The sequence below is a fragment of the Cryptomeria japonica genome, chromosome 5 (assembly GCF_030272615.1).
Source record: "Cryptomeria japonica chromosome 5, Sugi_1.0, whole genome shotgun sequence".
NCBI lineage: Eukaryota > Viridiplantae > Streptophyta > Pinopsida > Cupressales > Cupressaceae > Cryptomeria > Cryptomeria japonica.
Genome location: NC_081409.1, coordinates 646,845,785 through 646,862,033, shown reverse-complemented (window position 1 = coordinate 646,862,033; position 16,249 = coordinate 646,845,785). Strand labels below are relative to the sequence as shown.

At 37.0% G+C, this 16,249-nt stretch overlaps 1 protein-coding gene across 1 annotated transcript; it reads right to left on the bottom strand.

Moving 5' to 3' along the window:
- Window positions 1-1,781: 1,781 nt before the first annotated feature.
- On the bottom strand, window positions 1,782-2,408 carry LOC131078293 (uncharacterized). The gene is made up of 2 exons (XM_059220778.1): window positions 2,284-2,408; window positions 1,782-2,175 (listed from the first exon to the last, which is right to left on the bottom strand). The coding sequence occupies exons 1-2, from the start codon at window positions 2,406-2,408 to the stop codon at window positions 1,782-1,784; spliced, it is 519 nt and encodes a 172-aa protein (XP_059076761.1).
- Window positions 2,409-16,249: the final 13,841 nt, after the last annotated feature.

Here is a 16,249-nt window from a genome sequence, read left to right as displayed (position 1 = left end):
CATAAAATATTTCAGATGCTCTGTTTCTATACCAACCTATTGCATTGAATCATTTATCTTCACTATGTAGCATTGACTTTTCAATACTGTAAGGTTTCACATTAGAATAATATGTCCCTTAAAATAGTTTATCCATTAATGCTTTCTTTTTATACATATCAGGAATAGTAAAGTAAAAGGTTTCATATTAAAACAAATATGTCCCTTTGATACTTCAGTTGGTTTCTTCATCATTCCATTTTGATATTCTAAGATTAGTTACTCTAAAGGGTATGTCGGGTTCATACCCGAAGGGAGCCTCGGTCAGGGGCACATGCCAATTAGAGTAACCAATTATCTGCACATGAAACAAACACATTAGCATAAACATTTCTTTCTCCTGAAGCAGTGATTTGTGTCTTTATCTTTCCTGCTCTTTCGAAATAGAAATAAGATAGGATATGATAAATGTTACATTGTAGGATAATCTTTCATTGCTTAGATCCTTTGGATCTGACACATTTTCTCTTTTGTGCAGGAAAGCAGGGTTTGTTTAGAATTTGAAGACCGAGAAAATAGTCATAAGGGCAACGGGACAGCCAATAACCAGTCAAAGCAACCCAAGGCAATGACTGGTTATCCTTACACTCACTATTTGATTCTATCCTTTTCTGTTTTGGATATGTAGGAAAGATAGAAATGCTAAGCTCATGGCTTGTGTGAGGTTTTAAGGGATTCAGTGCATGTATAAATATGCTTCAAATGCATGAACTCAATTTGTAGTCTATCATTGTTCAATACAAATGGAAATACTTTTTAAAACACTGCAATGTACGTTATGTAAATGCAATCATTTGATAAAAATGCATCCTTTGGCCGAAATTACATGGGTAATGAAATTTTAGGTAACATTTTGGCGACCTCTACTAAATGTATGCCTGCTATATAGGAACCAGTAGCCTTAGAAATCCATTGGGCAGTGAGTCTTTTAGGAACAAATCTGGACTAAGGTAAATAGCTTAGATAAAATAGTGTAAGATAGAATTCTGAGTGCAGATTTATGGCTTTGGATAGCTTGGCTCCCCTATCCCGAGGGATAGGTGTATACTCAGAATCCTGTAGTGGACTATTTTGTTTGAGCTACCTATCAGATTTGGATATTGACAACAGCAACTCATGTTCAAAACACTTATTGAAAATAGGGAAACTAAAAAGTTAGCTAGACATTAGAGATACTAATAATAGGCAAGGTAGTATGAAGTAAGAGGGCTGGGTAATGAGGTTTTTCATTATGTATGTATGTTGAGTACACTCCAGCATATATAATGCAAAATTTGATTACACAACCCTCTTAGTTTGTATGAATGTACTACTATTAGTAGCCCTACTGCCTAGTTAACTGCTAACTATGCAACAACACTTAGGAGCACCAAAACTGAAAGTAAATAGTGCAGCAACACTTTATTCAACCACTAATCTATTACTTATAAAATAGGATAGACCTCAAAACAAGGTTTGAGGTGAATACCATTTACTGGTAATGGCAGATTTTCCCCTTCCAGCGTGGCCAGCTGAAAAGCATTGTGTTCCTTGCATTCTGTGATGACAAACAGACCTCCCCAAAATGAATCAAACTTGGTGTGCTTGCCTGGTCTGCTCTTGAGCTCATCCTACTTGAGTACAATATCTCCCACATTGAATTCCCTAGCTCTAGCTTTCCTATCAAAGCTCTTCTTCACCTGCAACTATTGAAACTCCATTGTTTGTCCTACCTTTCTCCTACTTTCTTCCAGTTCCATTAACTATGCATAACGCACTTGCATAGGATCTTCTTCCTCAAATAGCACCATTTGAGTAGCCATATCTAGTGCTGGCAATTCTATTTCTATTGATAACCTTGCTTCCTTCCCATATACCAACCGATAAGGTGAATTGCCAATAATTTGCTTTGGTGTGATTATGTCCACCCACAAGGCTGCCTTTAGCTTTGAATGCCAATCACGCTGATTTTCTTGCAAAGTCCATTTGATGATTCTGATTAAGTTCTTATTCGTGGACTCTACCAATCCGTTGCCTTGAGGATAATAATTTGAGCTAGTATTGAGATATATGTTGTGTTTGATAGCCCAATCAGTCACCCTTAAGCCTACAAAAGGGAGTGCATTGTCCGACACTATGGAGTCAGGAACTCCAAACCTGTTCACAATATCATCATAAAAATTAAGAACAGTCATCTCATTAGCATCCTTCAGTGTTGCAGCCTCAGTCCATCTAGTAAAATAATCGGTTGCAGTGATTATCTACCGGTGGCCTGTACTTGACGGTGGGTTAATAGGACCAATGAAATCAACACCCCATCTGTCAAAAGGTTGTTCTGCTTTTATGGGATGTAAAGGTAATGCTGGCAGCCGTTCTTTCCCTGCAAACATAACACATTTAACACACTTCCTTACATATGCGTGACAGTCCTTGAAAACATCTGGCCAATAGTAACCAGCCCTTAGGATTTTATATGCAATAGTCCTGGGAGAGAAATGACCTCCTGAATGGCCATCATGGAATTCATGCAAGATTTCTGTAATCTGATTTGAATCAATACATCAAAGGAGGACACCATTGTGATCTTTCCTGTACAATATATCATTAATCAAGACAAAAGAAACTGATTGTAACCAATAGTACCTTCTTTTTGCCTTATCTAGGTTTGCTGGACACTCACTAGTTTTTAGAAAGTGAATCATATCCTGCAACCAACTTGATGTACTGTCATGATCAGCTATCAAATCAATGACCAAATTGTTTCTACTCCTTCTTCCTTTCTTGAAATTTCATTTGTAATAATCTATTCACACAAGCCTCTACCTCTAACCAATTTGGTGACTTGAATGTCTATGTTGTATTCCATGACCCATGTTATCCAACCAACTCTTTTCTCACTGAGATCCTTACTAAGGAGAAACTCTTTTACACTTGGATGAGCAAGCTTCAGGTGTATCTTGTTATGAGACAACAAGTGCTGAAACTTTTTAAGGCTCTTTACAACAGCAAGGACATGCTTTTCAACAAAGCAATACCTCTACTCATAATCTTCCAATCCTTTGCTAAAAATGCAATAGGCTATCCTTCTGTGTTTTTCTAAACTAGCATTGCAGAAATAGCCTCATAACCACCATACGCATACAAAATGAAATCTTTGCTGAAGTCTGGATTTATTAGAGCAGGAGTTGCCGCGAGTGACTCCTTGATAGTTTGAAAATTAAGCTTTGCTTCTTTTGTCCAGTGGAAAACAACATTCTTCTTCAGCATGGTTGTAAGTGGTTTCAATAAATTTGCAATATTAGGAAAGAAACGCTTAACGAAATTAATCCTTCCAATGAAAGATTGCAATCCCTTCTTGTGATGTGGCAGGGGTATCTCCAAGATTGCTGCTATTCTTTCTGGATCCACTGTGACACCTTGCTTAGAAACAACATAACCCAACAACTTTCCTTCATGAATAGCAAACATGCATTTCTTAGGGTTAAGTGAAACACCAAACTCCTTGCAGCGCTCAAAAATCTGCCTTAAGTGCCCAAGATGATCTACTGCCTTCTTAGAATAAACTATGATATCATCAAGATAAACCAAAACAAACTGGTACATCAGATTACTGAATGCCATATCCATGACTTTCTGGAATGTTGCCCCTGCATTGGATAAACCAAAGGGCATTCTTTTGTAGGCCATGGTACCCCATTTAGTGGTAAAAGCTGTTTTATACTGGTCTTCATTTCTGACTAGTATTTGGTTATATCCTAAATAACCATCTAGCAGTGAGAATCTTTCCGAACCAGCCACATACTGCAATATTTGTTCCATTGAAGGAAGGGGATGCCTATCCTTCAAGGATGCTCTATTCAGATCTCTGAAATCAACACATAATCTAAGCTCTCCATTCTTTTTCCTAACAGGTACAAGATTGGACACCCAGCTGGTGTGTTTGATGGGAAAGATAATGCCACTTTCAATCAGCCTAAAAACTTCCTTTTGCATTAATGGCTCTATCTTTGGGTTGATAGGACGTTGCCTTTGTCTCATTGGCTTAGCATTTGGTTCTAACTCGATGGTATGTTGTGTTAATTCGGGATTGAAACCTTTCAAATCACCATATTCCCATGCAAAAATATCTGCAAACTCTTGAAAAAGCCGAACATATGACTCCTTTTTAGCAGGGGTATTCACTTTACCTACCTTTAAGCTTTTCCCGGGTGCAACCTCCAACTCTTCATAATGTTCTTACGGGACCAACAAATAGGTCTTATTCTTTTTAGCTTGATCATCTGAATTAAAAATTGACTCCAAGGTAACGAGACCCTTGGGCAATTTATTTGACTTCAGTTGAATGACTTGATCTCGATATTGTTGTTGAATTCTGTTCTGATTTGAGGCAGCGAACACGTCTTCCTCCAATAGGAATTGTAAAATTTGTTCATCTGATTCAAACACTTGCCAATTAACATTATTATCCGGAATTGATGGCCGGATAATAATCTTGATATGTTGCTGATCACAAATCCTTTTTATACTATTTGGTATATCATATTGGGCTCCAACTGCAGCTAACTGATCAACATGCTGATTTCTACTTCTTGGAACAGCTACAATGTTAAATGCATCAAAATCTTCAATGGAATCCCAAGCCCTGAGCTTGTTTGCTTTTAAGTTATCATTTTTTACTACATTCAAACCTCTAACTTGATTAACAATTAGCTCACTATCACCATGCACCTTCAGGTTTTTTATTCCATGCTTTCTCGCCCACTCTAAACCTTGAATTAGCCCCTCATACTCTACTGTATTATTGGTACAGGCAAAACCAAACTTGAAAGCTGCATAATATTTCTCACCCTTAGGTGAAACAAGCACAACCCCACCTCCTGAACCATTCCTACTTTGTGACCCATCAAAGAACATCTCCCAAACATCATTTCGAGATTCAATATCAACTTCCTGTCCTTTAACCAGATTAGGCATAATTAAACCAGCTTCTTGAAACATATAGTTTCCCAAACCAGTATCCACAAGGAGACTAGTTTCATCCTCCAAAACATTCTTTGCTACCCATTCATCTAATAGGGCATCCGATATTTCACTAACCTGAGTTACAGGCTCATGAACAACTGCATACTCATCATGCTCAAAAACCATACAATTAGCATTAATGATGTTAGGCGTATAAGGCTCTATATGGTTCTTAGACAACAATTCAGATTGGATAGTAACTTTGGTTCCATATCTAGTTCAGAACAGCATGTGTGACCAGTCAGATGATAATATCCTCCTATTTTGGCAGTAAACTCTCTTGATAAACATAGGGCAAAATATGGGGGCAGATCTATGACATAAATATCTTGAGATATAGAGAAATTAGGACAAGCATGTAAGGTTAAACTATCATCTTTGATAAAACCTATAGTCCTAATAGCCGAACCATCAAGTTGTACTATGCCTTTCTCTAATAAATCATATTTCAGACCAAGTTGGTCAGCTATCTTCTTAGGCATAATAGAGCATGTAGCTCCGCTATCCACCATGCAATTGTGTACCAAATTATCACCAATAATAAGAGAAACGTAAAATGGAGGTGGTTTCATGCTCTTACCTTGGATTGAAGTTGCTTCTTTATTGTTGTTCCCCTTTTCATCATTCTGGACAGCAGCATTAGTCAACACAGCCTCCTTACCAGCATCAGCAAATGTCACCTTAGGAGGAATTTCTTCATTCAATGCCTTCTTCAAACTATTAACTTGTCCAGGAATAGCCAAAGAATCCCACATGCTCATGGTAACATTCATCTTTTTCATGATGTCCACAATGCTGTAAGGTACAGCTGAATGTACTTTCTGTTGTGTCTTGACAACAGATGTATCTACATCCTTTTGAAACTGCTCCTTAGCTGCCGCAACAGGTACTTTCTTCAGAATGCTTAGTATTTGCGTGGATTTGGATGACGATTCTTAAGTTGCAGGTCCTTTACCTCTCTCTAATGTTTGGCCTATATCAAGAGATCTTTTCTTAGCTCAAGTATTGGCTGCAATCGGTGAGTTGCCATTCATGCCACTGAATTCTTCACCTTGCCAGTTAAGAAAACCGGTTTCCATAGTATGCATATCCTGTTGTTGTTCAAGCGCAGCAGGAGGTATATCCGGTTGTGAGTTTGCAGCATTTTGTACCATGAGAGCTTGATTTATCATGCCATTAGAGCATGTAGACTGATTATGAGCTTGGTTGCAGGGATAATACCAATCTACTTCTGATATTAAATTGTTTTGAGCAGGTACAATGTCTCTGACTGCATTTGTAGCATTCAAAGGTGCTGGATTGTAAGGCTGATAAGACCTCTGATTAATATTTTGCCTCGCACCTTGGTAATTATTCTGATAAGGCTATCTATTCTGTTGGTACTGCTGATTTTAGCCTTGACTTTGAGTTTGCTGACTATAACCTTGATTTGGTTGCTGAAAAGTTGGCCTTGGAGCTTGGTAATGCTTCTTAATACTTGTCAACTCATTTCCCAAAGTCTGCAAAATATTTTCTATCTTCTGCTAGCTACTCCTTATCTCATGTATTTCATTTGATGTGCCTACTACCATTGTCTCTTAAGGAACAGCAATAGGCATTGCTGGTATAACAAGCAAAGAGGCAAGAGGTGGTATATTAATTGGCATGTTAGGTTGAATGGCCGAAAAATAAGGCATTGGAGGCCAGGGCTATCTTGCTAGCCTGTATGAAGCTATTCTCTGCTCTAACAGCAATGCCAAAAGCTTGGGGCAGTGAAGTACCACCCATCGATTGAATCATTACTGAGATATCACTATTCAAACTTTTCAGAAAATACAAAAATGCATGTTCTGCGATTGGTCTTACCACTGCTGGTATTCGTTTCCATGTCTTTTGGAAATGAGAGTTGAAATCTGTCATCTACTCCTAAGGAGCATGCTTGATAGTTGTGAGCTGCTCCACCAAGGACAAGTGATCAGACTTGTCCTCGAAATACTTGGTTAACAGATCCCCAAGCTCATCCCATGAGTTAACTAACCTGATAGCCAGAGTTCTGAACCATTCTAAAGCTTTTCCCTTCAAGGATACTGCTAACAGTTTTACAACAACATCTTCTTTTGTAACGTGGTGCACATTACATAAACTTGCCACATCACGGATGTGGTTTATTGCCAGTGTTTGGCCTTCTCTAGTGAAATCTGGTAAGCCTTTTAGTGCCGCCAAAGGCACGTCATGATGCTGGGTGAAATTTAATGGGCTTCCTTGATTGAAAAGCATGAAAGCAAAGGCTCTTGGTAAGGCCATAGCACCAAGCTGAACTGATGTACTTGCTGCAGCTAAGCTTCCTTCTATAAAAAATGAAAAATTAAAAGGAAGAGGAGCAGCAACTCTACAAGTGGGTGAGGCTGAATGCCTATCTCTTTGATTTCTATTTGCAGCTTTACCTTTTCTTTGATAAACTCTTGTAGGAGGTGATGACTTGCCTTTTTTTGTATATGCAGTTCTTTTGGCTGATCTTCCTTGTCTTTTTGGCGAAGAAAGCTGCAAATATTCAAAGTTTGTGGAACTTCTAGTTTCAATTCTTCTCATAAGGCAAAATAGTTATACTCACACTTGATCTTTTTACCAGGGAGTCACAAGATACACTTGAAAATAACCTCTTATAGGTCTATATTATGTTGACAACATATCAAAATCAGCATAAAATATACAAATGGACTTCTTTTAAGGTCCCACCGGGCGTGCCAAAACTGTTAAGTCAAAAATTTGCACCCGACTAAACTATAAGTTTATCAATCTGACCTAACATGGGATTCACTTCTGCATGTGGGCAATGCATAACCTGAAATGAAACCTCTGGTTCCTAGGCTGGTTCCTATTGGATAATCACCTGATACTCTCTAATACTGAACTAACTTTGCAAGGTAAAGGATAAGAATTAAAGAAAAGGAACTTAAGACTGAACTAAACTTAACTAGAACCTGGTGATACACCAAAATGTGAGAGATAAATGATAAAAACCGATCTCGGTCTACAATATTCTACTTTAATTCATAAACACTTCTTTCCTGTATAAGTTTGCATAAATGTTTCATAATAAAGTCCTGAGATGAACCAATGATGAAGAGTAATTTTTCACTCAAAAGTTTTGAACTCTTAAACACATACTATGACCTGCAAACATACATACGTTCCTATATCAAGGTACTATCTGAGACAAGTAAACAAGGAGCAATATAACTCACAAATTTAATTTCATCAATCATGCTTGTACACAAAATATGGAAAGAAAACAAGGCTTGATTCCATAGAATACCGCTCCAAAAGATGATGTCACAAATAAAATATCTCTAAATCTGAGTTACAGAATCCATGCAAAAGAAATGCTAAGGACAAGAAGCTATCTCTGAAAACACTGTTCTTGCATAAATCTGAACTCTCTCAAATCAAGTGTCCCAAGACACTAAGTACAAAACCTCTCCAACTGATTGGGTCGGATGCAAGAAAAGGGCCTCAAAAAGAGGAGTCTAGAAGACACCAAAAGGGCTACAAACATGGAAAAGTCTTCTTCAATCAATAACCAACCCAATAGATCACTAGAAATGGCCTCAAAAAGCTCAACCAAGTAATAAAAGCTCCCTAAAATAATGAAAAAGTCCAAACTTGACCCTTTGCCTAAAAGTGCTCCAACCTCCCTAAATTCACTCCATTTGATTTCAAACAACCTCATGTTCCTATTAAAATGTCCTTATCTCAAAAATTATCTCAACTCCTTTTGAACATCTCCCAAGTAGTCATGAATACTCCTATATGCTCTCCTTATGTCTCCAAACCGAAAAGGCTTCTTCAATGGTAGCCTTATCTCTCCAAAATTAACTCATCCTTCAAAAATGGTCTCCTTTTAGCACATGGATACACCTTTTTCACTTTTAATAATAATAATACTTAATTACAATTTATAATGATATTGTAATTAAATACTTTTTACAAAAAGATACAAGCTTAGACAAAGAAAGAAAACAAAATATAAAAATAAAACATACTTGATAATATTAATGCTTAATGAAACATTTAAACATTGATATTACCAAATATATTTTATTAATGTTTTTTGTTTTCTTTGTCCACAAAGCCCAACGGACTTGAAGAAAAAAAATAAAAATTGCAAAGGGCTTTGTCATAACCTTAAAAGCTTATACTCTTTCGCATTGACTTAGCCTTTCATTTTGCAAAATGAAGAAAACAACTGGAGAAGCTTTTTGAGGGTTTGAGACCCCAAGATGCCGCCATTGCTGTTTTGATTTTTGTTGCTTTGTGAAGTCTTTTGATGAAGTTCTTTTGTGTTGCTACTGCCATTATGAGTTATTTCTATAGCCGCCATTATGAAGTTTTTTTGAATGAAGAATATGCGTTTACTACTGGTGCTGTCGCCCAAGATATATTTGATTGCAGTCTTCGAACAATCCAAGTCGCCACTGTGCATTCAGACTTTTCTTGAAGGCATGCCGAAGTTTTCTGAATCTTCTCTTAAATACAAGTCCCATTTTCTATAGGTATGAAGCCTTTGTGAAATTTTAATAAACACTTGCTCTCTTGAGTGAAACGGCTTCTTCTTGCTTTATTTTCTGTTAGCATGCTATTGCTGGAAGTACGAAGAGGGTTTTTTACTGCGATACATCTGCAAATCTATGTTAGATTTTATGTTGGAAACTTCAAAATTTTCCCAAACTTGATGTTTCCTTTCGATATAGTTTTGTTTTAATGATATTGACAAAAGAAACAACTAGCTGCAATTTTTTTGGTGGGCAAAATTTCTATTTGAACATGCGTTCCTTATGTCACCTGACTATTCATTTTGATCTTATGTAAAAATGAAGTTCGAGCACGGGCTCGTGACACTCATTTCATTACCAGTTGATTCTGATTTCATTGAAGTTTGCTGTTTGTTCCTGTTCATAAAATATTTCAGATGCTCTGTTTCTATACCAACCTGTTGCATTGAATCATTTATCTTCGCTATGTAGCATTGACTTTTCAATACTGTAAGGTTTCACATTAGAATAATATGTCCCTTAAAATAGTTTATCCATTAATGCTTTCTTTTTATACATATCAGGAATAGTAAAGTAAAAGGTTTCATATTAAAACAAATATGTCCCTTTGATACTTCAGTTGGTTTCTTCATCATTCCATTTTGATATTCTGAGATTAGTTACTCTAAAGGGTATGTCGGGTTCATACCCGAAGGGAGCCTCGGTCAGGGGCACATGCCAATTAGAGTAACCAATTATCTGCACATGAAACAAACACATTAGCATAAACATTTCTTTCTCCTGAAGCAGTGATTTGTGTCTTTATCTTTCCTGCTCTTTCGAAACAGAAATAAGATAGGATATGATAAATGGTACATTGTAGGATAATCTTTCATTGCTTAGATCTTTTGGATCTGACACCTTTTCTCTTTTGTGCAGGAAAGTAGGGTTTGTTTAGAATTTGAAGACCGAGAAAACAGTCATAAGGGCAACGGGACAGCCAATAACCAGTCAAAGCAACCCAAGGCAATGAGTGGTTATCCTTACACTCACTATTTGATTCTATCCTTTTCTGTTTTGGATATGTAGGAAAGATAGAAATGCTAAGCTCACGTCTTGTGTGAGGTTTTAAGGGATTCGGTGCATGTATAAATATGCTTCAAATGCATGAACTCAATTTGTAGTCTATCATTGTTCAATACAAATGGAAATACTTTTTAAAACACTGCAATGTACCTTTTGTAAATGCAATCATTTGATAAAAATGCATCCTTTGGCCGAAATTACATGGGTAATGAAATTTTAGGTAACACTACCATTTATCATTTATCATTTATCTTATCTTGTATTTATCTTTTATTCTATCAATCGATATGGCCGTCTGTGGAGGTAGAAACACCAAAAAAGGGATTTGACTGAGGCAAGTCCCCAAGCAGCCCCAAACATTTTTCCTTTGTGGCTTGTGTGTAGGTTTATAATTGTGGGAAAGTTATTTTAATGTGGGAGGATCCAATCATGGACTGGTTGTGAGTTCCTTTTATCTTTTCCTCTTTACTTTATCCTAATCATTTCATATTTTGCATCTATTAACTTGGTTTCATAGCTTTCTACACTTTCATCACATTGCACCCGTGTCCTGCACTTTCTATATGGCCTCTGCACTTCATCTACATAGGACGAAAGTGTGTCGCACTGGTATCCCATCTATATGTGCTTGTCCTTGGGATAGAGGCTTGACAGAGTCGTCTGAGAATCTAAGGTTGCGGGTGGTTTTTCTAGTTTGTTATTTTTATCCCCTGGCTCACCTTAGCACCGGTTCGAGTTAGGTAGTGATGGATTGATTTGTTGTCTGAGATATATCATCTTGGAGGTGACAAATCCCCTCCTCTATACCAAAAATATCCCCCTTTGGTATTCATGGCAACATATGAATGTGAAAAATAATCAATACAAAGAAATAAATCAAAACCATCACTCTCCCCCTAAGATCATGCACACAAAGCTTCCAAGATAAGGTTTGTTTTCACATGCTTCTCTCCCCCTTTGACAATAATGCCAAAGATACATACAAATCATGCATCTCTCCTCAAAGATGGACAATCTCTCCCCCTTAGGATAAACTCACAAATTTGAACATCTGAACAACACACTGACTACTCCAGTTGAGTAGCAGCACCTGCTCATCAATCTGGATAAGAAGGTAAGACTATGAAGTCCATCGGATTGATGCATCTCAATGTATCTAGTTCTCATTAGGAGGGGTAGATACCCTAACTTATCTCTTAGATATACAAATGTATCTGCCGGTGTGATGCACAAAAATGGAATCAAGTGACTAAGACCTAATCTCACTCTCATGTACACATGGTGGAATACGAAAGAGCCTATGGAGATATCTCGCTTTGACTACTTGTAGGGAAGAGAGAGTCAAGGAATATATCTTAGGGTTTATATTACTTTGTCGTAAATAAGGAGTAGATATGCAAAATATGATGCAACAATCAACTAAGATAGGATATGAGAAATGAAATACACTTAAACTGAAAAAATGTTAATTCTGTGCAAACTGAAATTGAGTTATAGAAAGCAAGACTGGAAAAGAGGCTCAGAGGTGCACCTGCTGCTGAAATCTGATGTGGAATGGGCAGGACCACGGTGTTGGGTGACTGGTCCTTATGTTGATAGAAGGCTGGATTTCTAAATATGAGGTCCTAAGGGATTGAGATGTAGATCTGGCATAAAAAATTGTAAAACCCTAAGGACCAGGGTGCCACACCCCTGTCTCTGTGATCTGAGATCAATTTTGGCACTAAGGTTGTCTCTGTGTCTTCTATCAGTCCCAAAATTCATGCGTCTGTTGGATTTCTGCACCTACACCTACAACTTGGAAAAGGGTGTCTAGGTGGCTATATGGGGTTTTGCCTTAGTCAAACCCATTGCTTTTGGTGATTTCCACCTCCACAAATAGTCGATAATGTACTGAAAATGTGTGTGCAATAATCTTGTGTGTATGCAAATCCTTAGAACCCCCTTTCAATGAATTGTAACTGGTTGCAAAAGGTTGCAAAAGATCTAGATCAAGCACGCAGTTGATATCTGGAAGATTACTGTATCAGTTTGGCAATTAGGTGAAAGAATTGATTATAACTACAAATTAGGTTATAAAGGCATTTCAAAAGCTTATTCTTCACAATGCGATCAACAAAAAAGAGCAGAGCATCTAAGTGTAAGAGATTTGTTAGCAAAGCCAAGTTTGAAGCGATCATCTAGTAATTTCCTGCGCCTGATTATGAATTAAAAGGTATTTATTTGTTCACGAGCTATCATTTAAAACCCTAGGATCATCATGACATCTACATCCAGTATTTCTACTCCTCTAGTGGTTGATATTTCTAAGAGGGCAAGGCCTATTTTCAAGAGACATCCTTTCAAATCGGTTGAAGATGATCTGGAAGGAGAATTTTCTTCAGTTTCGTACGGTTTTCTTCATAATCAAGACATTAGAGCTTTTGTCCATTGTGATATTGAGGAACTCAGAAATGATGACATTTTTACACTCTACAACAAGCATTTGGTGGATAGTTTGGGGAACTTGAAGCTGAAACATAAGATTCTTCATGACAAGGGCTTTGCACAGTTTGTTCATTTCCTAGTATTTGATGAAGCGGAATGGGTCCGATATATTCTTAGTAAGGTTCATGATGAATTTTTTTGGTTGGATAGACCGCATAAGATTACAAAGCAAGACATTCAAGCAGTCACATGCTTAAGTGCAACTAGTGAAGTGCCTGGTCTGAGAAAAGTACAAAAAAACACAGTGATAGCCACTACTAGATCCAAATTTGACAACAAGGCAATGACTATTAGTAATATCTTGGAGCATGATGATATATTTGACTCAATGGTGGTAGGTTACAATGTTTATCAATCAAGCATGTAGAACTTGGTCTTTGGTACTATAATATTTTCAGCATATCAAATGCTCAAGGAAAATAAAAGGTATGATTTGTGCATAATTCTCCTGAATGAATTGATAAGTAACTTGAAGAAGATTAAACAGGACAAGAAACACACTTTCAAGTTTGAGTCCCTTCTTATTTGTTTGGTATTATACTTCTTGAATGAGATCCCTAGAATAAAAGGAAAAGTCCAATGGGCTTATGAAAAACTGGTGGCAATGCAAATTAAGGAAGGGTTGTGGGGCATAGGTTATGCCACAATGAGAATATCTACATTATGGGGCTATTTTAAGACCTTTCAAGCCTCTATGAAAGCTCGAGAAAGAATTCCTAAGGAAATAGTTGATAAATATAAGAAAACAATTTATTTTATGGTTGATAAAGATCAATAACTTGCTTAAAAAGTTCGCTGATGCCAGAAGAAAGAGGAAAGTGAGAAAGGAGGTAGAGGAACTTGCAGAGTAGATGGGTATTACCTAGGAAGCAGTGCAACAGAAAAGAGAAAAATATATTTTAAAGGAGGAAGATGTGGTGAAGCCACAAGATAAATCAATTCCCTCCAAGCAATCTGGAAGGCCAAGCCTACCAAATCAATACCTACCCTCGGTGTGCAAAAATCGGTACCTCCACCTAAGCCTAAACCAACAGTATCTACCAGTGGAGTAGAGAAAAGGAAGAAGGAGAAGCCTACTAGACAATATTTTGTAGTAGAAGAAGAAACAGAGTCAGATGAAGAGGTAAGGCAAGTAAATAAGACTGCCACTTATGCAAGGGTAGTCTGGAAGCCTACATCCGATGATGCTCCTCCTGCTAAGAAAGATAAGCCTCAAGCAGGGTCATTTGGAAAGGCTAGACCTGGCAAGAAGAAGAAGTTTGGAATATATGAGGCTCTCAAATCCAATAAGATAGAAAGCCCATGTGAAATTGTGCCCCCATTGACTCTGCAATAGCTAATTGATTAAATTTTGAATGATGGTAATTTCAAAAATGTTTTTGTATACTATGAGAATTTTGAGGATAAAGATCAGTGAGAAATTGAAGAGGCAATTTAGAATATATGGATAAATTTAGTAAGGTATTAATAGAATTATCATCTATGATCCCCAAGAGCTTGTATAACATTTTGGATGCACGAAGACATACAACTTCGCTTGAGGATGAGAGAATAAAGGAGTATTTGCTTGTAAATATATCTTTTGTTATTTCTAGAGATGAAGTCGCCTGGTTATTAACACTTGCCAATGATAAATTTCAAAGCAAGAGAAGGGTAAATAAGCTCATGATAGGAAAGAAAGATGAGGTGGTAAAAGAAACTAAAACAATTTTGAGACAATTTTTGATTGAACAAAGAGTAGATGTAAATCCAACAGACTCTTCTCAAGAAAAAATTATTCTGAAAGAGAAAGCAACAAATTTTGAGCCTAAAGATACTCCATCTATTCCAGATGTATCTATAGATGTTTTTGGTAAACAATAAGATCAATCATCTATTGATCTGATTGGACAACCTCCTGTTGATGGCTTTGATAATCAAGTTGTGGATAACTCTAGTGATGCTATTCAGGATCCTTTTGAAATAGAAATAATTGCAAAAATGATAGCTGAGGAGTTAGGTGAAATGGGAAAGAATAAAGATGATGACAAAGTTGATGAAAAAGGTGATAAGGATAAAAATGCAGAATTGATGAAGGAGAAGGGTGAAGGACAAACAGATAAAGCTCTGGTAATCATGACCAAAGCCACTATCCCTGATAAGGGAAAGCAAATTGTAGTTGATGATGATCTTTCTCATGGTATGGTAGACTTAAGCACCATGTCCCCTCTTCAAGCATTGAAGTTGGCCACTCTTGCGTAGATCAAGGCCAGTGAGGACTTACTCAAGTCCGCATCTGAGGAGAAAGAGGTGATATCTTTGGCTACTGCATTTTTGGAAAAAATTTTGCCTGACCTTAAGCAGATTTCAAACGACTCACCATCTGGTAAGCTTAAGGATATGTTGAATAAGGTAAAATTTGATTTTGTGTCATTAGAGAAAGCGACTGACATAAAGGTCTTGAATAAATTCACTGAGATGAGACTTCAAACCTATCTGAAAGCAATTGAAGATGATAGAGAAGTTTTGAAGATTGTGGTGAAGAGTACAAAGGATGCATTAAGTGAAGGTGGTATATTATTTAAATCATGTCTATTTTTTCCTAAGTTTACTACTGACATTGATAAGCAAATAAGAGATTTTGAAGGGAAGCTTGCTAGTATAGGTCATTCATTTGCACCTCATTCAATTTTTCCTAGTTCCCTTGAAGCAAAAATAATGGATTTTACTAACAAAATAAAAGGATTGAATAGAGAAAAGAAGAAAATATTGAGCAGAGTGAGAGAACTGAAAAGTCTAATTACCCCCCAGATGGACACCTTTCTTGGAGCTCAACAAGATGCAGTCGGTGCACTAGGTAAACTGGTGCCATTTGATCTCAAAGGAGTTGAAGTGCATGCATATATGTCTAGTTCTCTGATTAATGTTCTAGATTGTTTTCTGAGAGGATGAAATGGGTAACTACAATTCTTGAAGGTTACATACGTAGACATTTTTAATTTCATGTAAATTATTACATTTTTTTGTACATAAGTTTTGGCGGGTTCCTACCCTTTGCCATTGATGTCAAAGAGGGAGAGAGTTGGATAGAGCAGTGAGAAATGATACTTATTCTTAGGGTGAGTTAGATGGAAACACTTGAGTGT